Source organism: Ctenopharyngodon idella, chromosome 18, assembly GCF_019924925.1.
Source record: "Ctenopharyngodon idella isolate HZGC_01 chromosome 18, HZGC01, whole genome shotgun sequence".
NCBI lineage: Eukaryota > Metazoa > Chordata > Actinopteri > Cypriniformes > Xenocyprididae > Ctenopharyngodon > Ctenopharyngodon idella.
This window is the reverse complement of record NC_067237.1, coordinates 25,515,129-25,529,301: the sequence shown is the minus strand read 5'-3', so window position 1 is coordinate 25,529,301 and position 14,173 is coordinate 25,515,129. Positions and strand designations below refer to the sequence as shown.

Below are 14,173 nucleotides of genomic sequence, written 5' to 3'. Positions count from 1 at the left end.
TAAATCATTTCTAAAATGTTTATTACTGTAATTCATTACCCTGGTTATGACCACCCCCATCCCTTCAACACAAAACCACTCAAGTCAATCCGAACCCCATTCTTCGTACGTGGATAACTTAATTATCTGGATTTTACTTTTGACATTTCATGATACTAGATTGTTAGGTTCTATGAACCTCATCCTGGAGTTGCTGTCGTAGCAATAAGTCTGTAAGCTCCACTCAGGAGCAGGCATATTTCACGTAAACAATATTATACTGGTGAAAGTCTGTCATCGCTCATTCCTAAACATGGTTTTGACGAGTATCGGCACATCTGCCCTTTCCAATGAACACAAGAACACGCAGTAATATCAGACAATATAATCTGGATATTTTAATCAAATCTGCAAATTCCATTTCAAGAACCAAATTAGCCAGACATCGATTATCATCATGATCAATATAATTTATTATATCTTCTCTGTATTAAAGGAATAGTTCACCCAAAAATTAAAATGATCCCATAATTTACTCACCTTCAAGCCATCCTAGGTGTATATTACTTTCTTTCAGCCGAACACAATCAGAGTTAAATTAAATAAAATCCTGGCTCTTCCCAGCTTTGTAATGGCATTGAATAGTGCCTGAGTTTTTGAAGCTTTAAAAAGCGCATCCAACCATCATAAAAGTCATTCATAACTGACTCCAGTGGGTTTAAAAAATGCCTTCTGGAGCGAAGCGATGGGTTTTTGTAGGAAAAATATCCATATTTTAAACTTTATAAACCATAATCGCTGGCTTCCAGCAATGGCCGTGTGTGCAAAAACCCATCAATTTGCTTCAAAAGGCATTTGTAATGCAGGGTGAACTCAAAAACAAAGGAGAGCTGGATCCAAATGCAGTTATTTTATTAAACAAAACAAACACAGGGCGGAGCACCCAAACAAAACATATATGTAAGGACAAGACTCAACAAGAGACAAAAGAAACACTGGGGTTTAAATACTAGAGGGGTAATAAGCAAACAAGACACACCTGGAAATGATCACAGAACTAATCAACTAAAAAAACTACAAGGACTACAAAAATGGCAGACAGGACAGGAAACAAGGTAAAATGTACACTAAAATTCCAATTAACAAAACATGAAACACAAGGCCAGGGAATACATAACAGGGAGGGAATACGTAACAGGGAGGGAATGCATGAGGAATACGTTAAGGAGCAGATTACAGACGCTCCCAAAAAACAAAAAACAACAAACAAGAGTCCAGGAGGGTGGTGGAGGGGAGGCAGATCAGGGGGAGGGATGGAGGGCCAGGCCAGTGTGGTGGTACTGGAGAATGAGGAGGATCAGAGAGCCAGGGTGGTGCAGGCAGAACAGGGTTCCAGGGCGGAGACGGCATAGTAGGGGGCCAGGGCTGAGCCGAAGACCACCAAGGTGGAGCAAGTGGAGCAGGTGACCACCACAGCGGAGCAGGTGAAGCTGGTGACCACCACGGTGAATTAGGTGAAGCTAGAGACCACCATGGTGGAGCAGATGGAACAGGTGACCGCCATGGCAGATCAGGCAGAACTGGAGACCACCATGGCAGCTTCGGCAGTACTAAAACAGAGAACACAGAGAGGTTAGAAAACAGGAAGCACAGGGGTTTCAGAGAAGGCCTCCTTGGCCAATACAGGACAGGGACTGCTCCTTGGCCATTAAAGGGCAGGCTGAGAGTTCATGGATGACCTCCGTGGTTGTGTCAGGACAGACAGAAAGTTCATGGGCGACCTCCGTGCTTGTGTCAGGGCAAACAGAAAGTTCAGGGATGACCTCCGTGATCATGTTAAGGCAGACAGAGAGTTCAGGGACGATCTCTGTGGCAGGGCACACACAGAGTTAAAAGATGACCTCTTTGGTCATGCCAGGGCAGACAGAGAATTCAGGAACATCCTCTGTGGTCGTGTCAGAGCAGACAGAGAGTTCAGGGATGACCTCTGTGGTCGTACTGAGTCAATAGAGAGCACAGGTGATTCAGCCGCCTCGGGAGGAGCTGTAGCAGCCGCAGCCTCAGAAGGAGCTGTAGTGGTCCCACCACTGCTTCGGGAGGAGCTGTAATGGTTGTCACTGCCTGAAGCAGTGTGTGCGGCCCAAACACACAAGACACGGCAGATCAGGCGGAACTGGAGACCACCATGGCGGCTTCGGCAGTACTAAAACAGAGAACACAGAGATGTTAGAAAACAGGAAGCACAGATGGTTCAGAGAAGGCCTCCTTGGCCAGTACAGGACAGGTTGAGAGATCAAGGACTGCTTCCTTGGCCATGACAGGGCAGGCTGAGAGTACATAAATGACTTCTGTGGTTGTGTCAGGGCAGACAGAAAGTTCAGGGATGACCTCTGTGATCATGTCAAGTCAGACAGAGAGTTCAGGGATGATCTCTGTGGTCGTTACTGAGTCAACAGAGAGCACAGGTGATTCATAATCGGCCTTCTTGGCCATATCAGAACAGGCAGAAGTTCAGGACCGGTAGTCATTGCCTCGAGAGGATCAGTAGTGGCCGCTGCAGCCGCCTCGGGAGGAGCTGTAGTGGTCGCCACCACCGCTTCGGGAGAAGATGTAGCGGTTGTCACCTCCTGAAGCAGTGTGCGGCCCAAACACACAAGATGGTCATAGCTATTACAGACAATGCAGACGACTCTGTGACCACTGGACTTGAGGACACTGAAACGACTGGACTTGGCAGCGCTGGGATCCATGGTGGGCCAGGCTCCGCTGCCACTGGAGCTTGAGGCCCATAGCCTGTGTTTAGGGGAAGGGTCCTCCTCTACCACCCCCACAGTGTACAATGAACCACTTATTTAAATGGCGTAGTCCAGGAATTTCACCAGTGACCCCCGAGGACCATCATGGACATTTATGGGTTGGTAGTGGTTATTGAGTTTGTGGCAGTAAAAGTCAATGAAGGCGAAGTCTCGGAAGTCTATGGGGTAGTCGATATCCAAAAAATCTTTGGTGTGGTTCTCGAGAGAACGGGTTTCTTGGCGAAGCTAGATTAGGGTGACTGCCACTGTCATCTGCGTTGTCTGTGATGGCTACGGGCATCTTGTGTGTTTGGGCCACACACTGCTACAGATCCTCCCAAGGCAACGACAACCGCTCAACTCCTCCTGAGGCGGTGGTGACCACTACAGCTCCTCCTGAGTCTTAGCATTATCAGTACTTCCCCGGCTTCCTTGCCTCCCTCTGGGTGTTCGAATACCTCCTGAAATTGCAATAAAAAGTTAAAGGATGATTGAAGACTGGTACCTCTCTGCCAAACAGCTGTGGCTCAGTCAAGTGCTCGACCAGTGAGAGCAGAGATCATAAATGCTATCTTGACTTCAGCATGCTGGAGTACTGTCAGACTTGTCCAGTAGCGAGAGAAAAGGTTGATGCCAAAGGGAAGCGAGGCTAGTCTCGCGTAGCCAGACCTTCAGACTGACGGCAGAAGGTCTGGACTCTATCGCAGCTTTCATTGGCCAAGGTCTGCCCAAGAGGACGTTTGACTGACATGTAACGCAACCAATCACAGTTTGTTTTGTTCCATGCCATGTTTGGGGTGTGAAAATGTAAAGATGTCCCTACAATAACAGACCGGTGTGCATCTAATAAATTATTCATTCAAGAACATTGTGCAAGTTTACGGCAAGAATGGAGCCTCGAACTTCACATCCTTTTGAAAATCCAGTGTCTAGTTGATCCTGGTAAGCACACATTGTCACAGTTGTAAACACGACGGCGTTCTTCTTCCATGAGGGCATTTGGAGTCACAGCATTTGTTTCCAGGCGGACCATTAAAGAACGCGACACACAAGTCTCCCGGACATCCTGTAGAACTCAACCAACCAGATGACGACTTTGAAAATCCTGAATTGTTTCTAGTGAAGTGTGCCATATGCTTCAGACGTTCAGCCAACGATCCGTGGGCATGAAATCTGAGGCAGAGACTGAGGCTAGCTATAGCTGAAAGGCTAGCTGTGCTAGGGGGCTCAGAGTGAAAGTGGAATGTTTGCAAAGACTTGACTAGTTCTTTTGTTAGCGAAGTGAGTTTGCACAACTGTTGATGATTTGAAGAGAGCATGGTCGTTGTAGTTTGAGAATCTCTGCTGAATCCATGGTGGGCGAAGTTTTATGTGATGAAGAGGCTTGAGTGTTAGGCTCCATGTACAGTTTATTAGTTGCAGAGATCAGAATTACAAAGAATGAGCAAATAATGGCAGCAGAATGGTGGCATGCCATTGGGAACACAGCGAAACACACAATAAAACAGTTCCAATCACACACTGCAGAGAGAAAAAAACTGAGTCCAGGCACGAGAAATCAATCCAAGGGAGTCCGTCAGAGTAAACGTGAAACATGAAAACAGGCACGAGTCGATACACAGGCAAATAATCCAAATCAGGGGAAGAGGCAAAAATAAAATCCCAAAAAAAAAAACAAGCAAAGTCAAACACAGGTAAATCCAGTCCAAAGAGTAATCCAAAGTGCTCAGATATGTTTGCAGGGCAAAACAAAACTTCACACTGGGCCAAGTGAGCTCAGCATTTATTAACCCACTGAAGTTGTATAGATAACTTTTATGATGGATGGATGCGCTTTTTGGAGCTTAAAAAACTCGGGCACTATTCAATGCCATTACAAAGCTGGGAAGAGTCAGGATATTATTTAATATAACTCTGATTATGTTCGGCTGGAGGGTGAGTAAATTATGGAATAATTTTCATTTTTGGGTGAACTATTCCTATCAGCAAAGTAAGAAGAACGGACACCGGATGTCAGCAAGCCCTAACACAAAAAATTATTCACAGCCATAGAGTGTTTCTGATTGGCTAAAAAGCATGGGCCGCTTCTTAGAATGCTTTTAACGTTTTATGTGGTACTGTTACAGATAGAGGGACAGGTGGGATTTCTCATGACACTGTTTTCTGTGAGTTAGTAAGCATTTTATGCATTGTATTAAAAAAAAATCGCTTACAGCATCTTACAACATTGTGTACTTTATACTCCTCTTTCTGAGGTTCATGTATAACAGAGATATCTCATCAAACATACAGAGAGAGAGACTAAAAAGATAAAGACCTGTGCAAGACAGACTAGGTGAGTTTATGATTCAAATTCAAGTATTTTTTTCCCCATGTAAATTATGTAACACGAGTTTAACAATTGAACATGCAGTATACAACCCATGAGGTAAATCTAACATTTTCTCATTTTAGCATAGATTAATTTATTTTTCTAAGCAGGTTATTTGGTTGAAATGCTGCAGTTCAATAAATATACGTATATAAAACATTTGTCAAGAATTTGAGACAAAAAATAGACAAAAAAACAAAAACAAAAACAAACAAACAAAAAAACAAGCAAGGTGGCATGGCCATGAACTTTTTTATACATACCTTGTCTAACCCCATTTGAACATATCGGCTCAAAGACTGAATTCCATTAAGATTTTCAAGTTTGAGATTAGCACCCATAATACCATCAAATTATATTCAAATCTAAAACGTCAAGCCTGGAAAATCAGGTGTGTTTCCTTCCCCTCTAATGGTATGGTCATACATGATCTGTGTTCCCTGTATCACATAAAAATATTGCACTTTGATCATGATATGTGCTAGAAAAACAGTGAGCTGCAGCTATCCCTAATATCAATCTCATGCCTTGTGGTTAGAGGTGCTCTTGGATTATAATTGTTGTGAATTACTGTGCGCTTCGTGCACTTCACTCGCAATCATATAAGTTTGTTTTGGTAGGGCATTTGTTAAACTTCACTACAAGGTGCATCAGTGAATATCAAAGGTTTTAACCAGGATTTACAAAGGTGGTATGACACTTACACGAGTTGTGGTTCATTGTTATCTAGGTATCAAAAGCATATTTCATGAATCCTCTTTAGCTTGAAAATGTCCAGCTGAAGAAGCTGAAATCTTTTTGTCACAACTCTGTTCAAAAAAGCTGGTATAAGGATCCATATTTCTTCGGGAAATCCAGAGTTGAATGTCTTTGAGCACTTGGCCCAGAGACCCAGAGTGATATAGTCTCATTGAATAAGGGCACCAGAGGTGTGTGGATGAACGCCATGTGACAGTCTTTTTTTTTTTTTTTTTAAATAAGGAAAAATCTCATATTATTAGATGTAAGAACATTTTTTTCCTGTACAGCTGAGTATATACATTCCAAATGTGCATATTATTGCAACAATAAGAAATGAGGTTGCATATTTTAAGAATACATGTATTGCGTTGGATACCTCAAGACATCTACATGAAACAGACGCTGATTGTGTATACGGATAAACAACACAAAACTATGTTGACACTGATGTTAAACAGGAACAAACTGTGTTTTGTGCAAAATTCTGATGTGCCTCTGCCTTCATTTGGAATGTCATAGGGAATTCATTAACCCATATGGTGAGCACCAAGGTCATGGGTAATTTTATTTTCCCTAAAACTACACACACTTCCAAGTATGTGGATGTAAGGCTGGGAGATGGTGTTTAAAGGTGTGCTTTTTTACACAAAGAAATTAATAGTGTTTGTTAATAATAAAAGTGATATACACTCACATAAGATGAAGATATATCAGTGGTCTAAAACATTTTGTTTCTACATTATGGAGCGGTGGTTGACATATTAAGATCGTATGACCAGCCCAATATTTCACTTTATTTCAGAGTTATTATTATCCCTGTTATGGGATCCTTTTGCTTGCAGAAATAAATTAATCATGTCAAACTGCGAATAGGGCATTTCTGCAGTGACACCAGTAACCGAAAATTCCTGTATCCATCCTGCAACTACTTTCATATCTGTCAGTGCTTCACTTTGTGCTTCAGTTCATATTCTAGTGCTTTTGTGTGTGTGCAGGTGTGTATACATTTCCTTCAACACTCTCCAGCAGCAATCAACTCGCCTGGTCTAGCTAGTCTGTCCCTTCTGTTTTGCTCCTCCTCGTCCTCTTCATACAAGGTATGATGGATGCTCAGCAGCGGGTGTGAGGGGTTTCGACTAAAAGGCCCGGACTGGCTCTCAGGCTCTGCCCCCTGGTTGAGAGGATCTTTGACCTTTGGGGAGTCTGGAGGAGGCATGCTGGCCGTTCCACCATTCATATATGATGTTGTGGAGAGGGTGGCTGTGGAGAAGGCAGTGGTGGTAGACAATGGCGGAGACTCTTTCTTCTCTAAGGGGACAAAAAGTTAATATAGATTTATTGGTAACACCAATATAAAATGATACACGTTTTATGTCTGATACTAAAATACTATACCATTTTGCCTAAATAAATAATAATAATAATAATAATAATAATAAACTAAAATTAATTGTTTTAAATCCTACAAGTAATTTAAGCATCACAACATTATAATGTACAGTGCACAGTATAAAAACTGATAAATTAATTTTGAGATTTGAACAGAACATTTAACAGTGTTACTAAATTATTACTTTTTTTGAAGATTAAATTTAAGTAATTTAAGTGGGTGAGTTAGATGATGGCAAAAGTAATGTAAAAATAGGGAAAATGTAAAAATGGGAAAATTGCGGCACTCTATTGCATGCGCAATATTGCAGTCCTTACCTAAAATAATTTTCGCACTTCTGTTTCAATAGTCCTAAATCAATGTTTTTTTCTGAATTCCTGAAATAAGATTTTTCAAAGCTTTTATGTGTCTTGGAAGAAGGCACTTGCTAACACGTGGCTAAATGGGACTACAGAGGTTGTCAGGGACATTAAAAGTCATCACATAAAACAGGAAAAGTCTGCTTTTACAGCCTTGTGTTCATTATTGCATTCTTGCAAACCTATTCTAACTCAAACCTGAAAATGTTTTTTTTAAATGAAGAATAAAGTGTTGAAGTCATGCGATTGTGGTATAGTTCATTTATAGCCTAATTTGAACTTTTTTTTCTGCCGATTGTATTTAGGCTTCAAAATTCATAAAAGTTGTGTTCATTTGTGAAGATTACCTTTGATGCATACGTATAAGAATTATGAACTCGAGTTGGTCACAAAGCTTTTTTGCAGCATTAATGAGGGAACCAGGGTGAAGCTAACTTCCGCGTTGGCCTACAATCCCTGCAACACTATTAAATAACCCATATCAATATAATAAATTAAAAAAAAAACTCTACCCATGGCAGATATGGTACTGATATACTGAGTATCTCTAGAGGCAATTCAAGCATACCAGTAAGAGAAGAGGAGACGTGGACAACTGTATGTGGACCCTCAATATATACATTGCTGAGAGAGTGCTCAACAGGGGGTGGTTCAGGGTTGACTATGTCTGCTTTTGCTTTCTGGATGGTTAGCATGTAGGGATGAACATCCAACGAGAGGTTAAGAGTGTGTTTCCTCTCTATATTGTTTGATTCTGTAGCTGAAAAGTAAAATGAGAAACATGATCAGGACAATTTTGACCACATTTTCTATGCTAACTTAAACCAGGTTTTACTTTGGCATTACCTATGTTTGTAGGAGGATGTTGTGTGCTCTTGCTGTCCAGAAGTGGAGCCATAATGCTATCTGGTACATTCTTCCTTCGGACTGGTTTAGGTTTATCTGCCTTTATACTATTATCCAGTCTGGTTAGAGTCAAGGGTTCCTGTATACAAACAAAGAAATTTAAGGTACATTTCACTGACAGAAGGACCATACTACAAGTAAGCTATTCATTCGCTAAATATGAATGAGAACCTCAAGTCATGTCTTACTTTAAAAGACTGTGGCAAAGGGTTAGATGAGGGGATCCACTTGATCTTCTTGCGGGGTCTTTTGATTACTGAGGGCTCTCCTCCCAGCTCTCCCACACCGAGCACTGAGGGGTCCATATTGGGGTCAATAGTCTGGATACCAGAGTCTCTCATAGTCGGAGTGGCATCGTGGTTGGATTGAGCCAATGCTGCCAGCAGCTGCCGCACCACATTATCATACATGAGGTCACTCTCGTTTGTGATAAAGTCCAGTCTGTTGAGAGATTTAATGTGGTCTCTGTTCTCATTACAGAACATGGCCAGAATGTTAATATCACAAAACTGTGACTTCTGCCATCGGCGACGTGTTTTAATGCCAACTTTGTGCAGCTTGTCGAAAACGAAATTGGACTTACGTACTACAAACAAATGCAGCAAGTTCACAAGGATAATGAGGTTCATAGTACACAGCAAAGCGATGTCCACTGCGGCCATAATGCGCTGGAGCTGCACGGCTGGTAGCTTGCAGTTGACGTTCAGTCGCAGTTCAGGGATGCTGCTAGTGTCCGGCGGCTCGCCAAGCGCACAAGTGAACTCGTTCTGCCTCTGACGGGCGTAGTAGGTGCTCAGGTACGTTATGGGTAATGAGCTGAGGCAGATGATGGCTAAATGTCGCGCCAGGTACAACTTAGCCAGAAAGTTACTCTGCCCTCTGCGCTCAAGATACTTCTCAAACAGGTTCTGCTCGGGGCTCTTCTCCTTCTCCGCATTCTCGATGATCTCCCGTCGCTCACGTTCTGTAATCCCTGGCCCCTTGGACTGGATCTGCTTCTCAATCTTAGGCGCTCTGCCCTCGGCCGCCCTGTGGTAGCAGTTGTCGATCTCTTGAAGGAGGAAGTTGAGCTCAGATGTGAGGCGAGTGGAGGCCAGGAACTCCCATCCAAGGGCAGGTATGTACATGATGCCTGCGAAGGCCAGCAGAGCGTAAGGCAGAAACTTGTGCTCGAACAGGGAAGGCCGAAGTTCAGGGTCGACACCAGGAACAGCATCCCGAAGCTCTGTCCAGCAGTAACCTCGGGCATACAGGGCCTGGTCTCGTGTGAAGTTGTGTGGGGTGTAGCAATATATAGATTCCTCTAAAAGAGAAGTTAGAAAATCATAAAAATTCCACTTCACAAAATAATCAAGATTTCTGCATAGCAATCAATTAGATGCCACCAGTGTTAAGGCCTGTTCACATCGATAACGACAGAGGGTTGGAATCACTTACAAAGCAATTTTTTCCAGTTGATGGCTGTGATCGGGTTTCTATTAAATTAAATGAGTTTACTGCATAGTGTAAGGCAGCACAGGCCAATTAAATGATGAATCAGTGATAAAAACAAATGCTACATTTGTCTATGCCAGCTGGACAAAGATAGAGGTAATTCTTTCACAGCTGCTGTAACTCCTATAGACGCCTCCACCTTACTCTGGGTGGATTCTACTCAGTAGATTACACTCCTGCGCAGAATCAATAATGTCAGTTAAGCAAGATAAAGTCATAAGCTAATTTCTGTAAGGCAAGTATATGTTATATTTGGTGTGTCTAGCTGGGAATAAACTCTTTATGGTTACAGGCTCTACTTTTTCTATCAGTGCTTTCAAGTTTCAGTTTCTATTTATTGTCCTTGCATTTTATGCTATAAACAGCCTCAGCCAACATGACAATGAGGGTTTGACCTTCACTTATCCTCTTTTCTGATATAAGTGTTCATATTAAAAAATATTGCAATGTAGTAGCCCTCAAATTACATGAAAAGGCATTTTAGCTGCAGTCTAATTACAACCTTCCTAAGCGTAAATGTTTGTATACCTCCAACAGTTATTCAGATCTAAACTATACTGCATGTTTCTGCCCAGCAGGGTTCTCAATGTTCAGTCACAGCCAGTTGGTGCTGCTATGCAGTAAGACTGACTCAGCATTTAGTGTAAACCCCCTCCTACCACCATAACCTCTTTATCTCCCTCTGTCTCTCTTTTCCTACTTGATCACCCCACAATATCTCTAGAAAAAATCTTTTAACCACTCCTCTGCTGAATACTCGTGGACAACAGGAGTATAGAAAGTCCTATAGAGCTGTTAATAATGGGTCAACTTTAAAAACTTGGCAGAAATCTGGCACAGTGCCATTCAAGTTGCGTAAATCCAAAAATATTTCTGATTTAGAGTTTTATACCATATCATTAATTTTTCAAATGAATAAAGGGCGTTTTGCATAAAAAATACTAGATGGAAACACCAAGATGTGAATAAAAGTCCTAATATGTGCAAAAAGAAGCACGTAAATTATTAAGGAGACACATTTACCAAATAAATCCTTATAAGTGCATCAGAAATTCATGTGACTGAATAATTTGCTCAGATTATAGTCTATTATCACCATTTCGCTGCTCATTTGCATAAAGTTGAGTTCTGCTGTTGCTCATGTCTTCAGAAATCAGCAACTCTTATTGAAAACGAATGTCTTTCAAAACTCTTTGTCGCTGCATATTGTAAGGTGTTCATTAGGTACGTTTGTCTAAATAATGCGTAACACCACTCACCTGCAAAGTTCCGTGTGAAAACTAATGTGACCAGCAGTATAGGGATGATGACAGTTCCTATGGTGACGACCCGGTCAAAGGGCAACTCTAGTTTGAGTTGCACCATGAGACCTGCGAGAACCCCGCCTTTCTCATCCTGTGTGGAACCTGGCAGGATCAACTCCTTCAGCTTCTCACCCGCAAGCAGAGCCGTGGCCATGTCCAAGTTCTGCTCGAAGATGTTCTGCATTCGGTCCCAACAGCCTGCTCGCCACTAACCTCACAACACTCCTGATGAGACTTGAAGCTCCTCCTCCTCCTCCTAACCCGTCAGCCAAAGGATTGGCTGAGGGCTTTTCCCTGCAACGATATTATGAGTAATATGTAAGAGGTGTTGACTTGAAGGATGAAAGTGGATCTTCTAAGAGTCACAAAGGAAGCTTTGTGATCAGCCTGAGTTGATGGGTTATTGATGGCTGATCTTGTCAGAGGTAGATTGAAGAGATCAGTTGATTTGTTGTTGTCGCTTATATTGACAGCTGGGATGAATTTGTCATCGTATCTATTCCACTTCTGCAAAACCTGTAAATTAACAATAGAGTTCATTCAGAATCGGCGTTAACAGATAAAGATTGACAAGAAAAAATAAAGCTACTAAACCAAAATTAAAAATACATATAAAATACTTTTAATTCAATTGATTTGAATTCTTGATGATGGCGATAACCATATAACCATAAAAGAAATCTATAACCATAAAAGCAGACTGCATTTGCTTCTACACATTCAGACTCTATGAAAGTGCACATTCCTTTAATTCAGTAACCAATGGAGTGTGTCTCTCTGCAGAGTCCTTTGAGAGCGTGTACTAGTGACAAGGACAAAAGGACACAATGACATCCCTACTAAAGGCTTAATCATTCAAGACAGTCCAGATTAGAGTACAAAGATGTTCTGTTGGTCTTTAACTCATTGGAAAGTTTTATTGCTTACTTCTGAACTACAGATGGAAGCTTGATATGTTGCAGCATGTCTTTGCCCATGGTATAAAAACACAGACAAGAAAATAGCTGTTGTACATTTTGAAATCAATATATCTCACTTTGAGCTCAAGAAATCAATAAGGAGCAGCTTTCTAACAAATGGAAAGAACAACAAAAACAGCAGGAACTCCAAGTTTGTAAGTTAACTTAAATATGTATTTATTTTTGGGATGAAGTCAATCAGTTTTTCAAATGAATGAATGCATTAAACATGTTTTATGTTAATGTAAAAATGTATATTAATATAGACTTGTATTAATATATTTAATAAATGCAAAAAGCCATTAAAATGTCTAAATATGCAAAAATGTTTCTTTAAATAGATAAATAATTATTCAACCCACTAAATAAATAAATGTATTAAATATAGGCATCCTTCAATCTCAGGAGACCATGGATCAAGCTGGATGAGGATAAGCGGTATCTGGTAGCAGTTTTCAGTATACTCTCTTGTATGTTACTTTGGCCTAGTTATGGACAATTTTTTAGCTCCTCCCTGAAACACTTGGGGAAAAAGACGAAAAACTCCTTTTCACAGCAGGTTTGATAAAACTCAAACAAGCTGATAGTGATTAGGAATGTGTCATGCAAACTTAAAGTAATAGCATGAAGTAGTAGGTTATCTTTTAACATAAAACAGCCTCAGATATAATCTATTTTTATCGATTATGGTGTAATGACATCGCCCGACATATTGACATTCTGACAATGTTTAGGAGCATTAAAGGTCATGTGGTGCACATCACTTACGCTCAGTCGAGGAGCTGTCCATCACCGGATCATCAGGCTATCCGGCATCATTACTGGCTGGAAAGACATATAGCGGCTTAAGACATAGATATGATCAAATACATGATACTATATACGGCATGAGTTAAAGAGAGACGGAGAGGACTAGGCTGCATTGACTCTCATCGTCATGATGTCACATACCTGTCAGATTACTCGATATTATTGAGGAACACGCAGAGCCTGAATCCCATTCTCAAATCAACAACATCAGGACAGATCACCTCACAGCGACCACCAGATCCCCCAAAAAACAATGGACGCGGATGTAGTGACTTGTGCTTTATTGCTGAGCATCCCCGGCGTCTGAAGAGTTAATCTGCAGTGCGGGCGAGCCGTTTCAGCGTGTATCCGGGCACACACGCCGGTTTGTTCCGCCTCTCGCCATCCCTCGCGCCCTCCCCTTAACAAACCTCACACACTTCTCCGGTTTACACGATCATCTTCACACAGACCTTCAAGGAGATTCATTGTCATCGCTTGTTATGCCTTACACAAGACTATATCGTTAGTAGGATTTTTGCCATATTATACTTTTTTATTTTAAAGGCTAACAAAATATATAGCTAATTTTTATTTTATTTAGGCATTATTTTTTAAGATTTATGGGGAAAATTATTTATGTAAAAAAAAAAAAAACATCAAAAAAGTAAAAAAATCATGTAAATATAAAAAGGCAGCTATTTTTCCTCATACTTGTGTTCCCATATGCAAATACTTTTGATATACTATAGCAAGACATTTACATAAGTAGGCTTACATTAGTTATGTAGTCATCTGAACTAAATGTTTAAAAAAAAAAAAAAACTAAATTAAAGGGATGGTTCAACCAAAAATTACAATTTTGACATAATTTACTCACCATACAGGTCATACAGGTTTAGAATAACATGAGGGTGAGTAAATGAAGAATTTTTATTTTTGGGTGAACTATCCCTTTAACTGTGTCTAACTGTGTACAGATATATTTTGATCTCTATTTTTCTGTATTTATTTAAGACTCAGGCTGCACCTGGGCTAAAACATGAACAAATACACTGAGCTGTTATGCCACTATCTGAAATAATT

The 14,173-nt window shown here is 41.0% G+C and overlaps 1 protein-coding gene across 4 annotated transcripts; it reads right to left on the bottom strand.

Moving 5' to 3' along the window:
- Positions 1 to 352: 352 nt before the first annotated feature.
- On the bottom strand, positions 353 to 14,040 carry panx2 (pannexin 2). 4 transcript variants are annotated; one of them, XR_007926271.1, is made up of 8 exons: positions 13,250 to 14,040; positions 13,067 to 13,123; positions 11,295 to 11,855; positions 8,730 to 9,844; positions 8,482 to 8,620; positions 8,204 to 8,395; positions 1,761 to 7,194; positions 353 to 1,718 (listed from the first exon to the last, which is right to left on the bottom strand). XR_007926271.1 is itself a non-coding variant. In XM_051871064.1 (7 exons), the coding sequence occupies exons 3-7, from the start codon at positions 11,521 to 11,523 to the stop codon at positions 6,899 to 6,901; spliced, it is 1,971 nt and encodes a 656-aa protein (XP_051727024.1). In that variant the 5' UTR covers positions 11,524 to 11,855; positions 13,067 to 13,123; positions 13,250 to 14,040; the 3' UTR covers positions 353 to 6,898. The 4 variants fall into 4 exon arrangements, 2 of the variants coding, with proteins under 2 accessions (XP_051727024.1, XP_051727025.1); XR_007926270.1 differs by having other exon boundaries at positions 353 to 2,182; positions 3,280 to 7,194; XM_051871064.1 differs by having other exon boundaries at positions 353 to 7,194.
- Between the last annotated feature and the right edge of the window lie 133 nt (positions 14,041 to 14,173).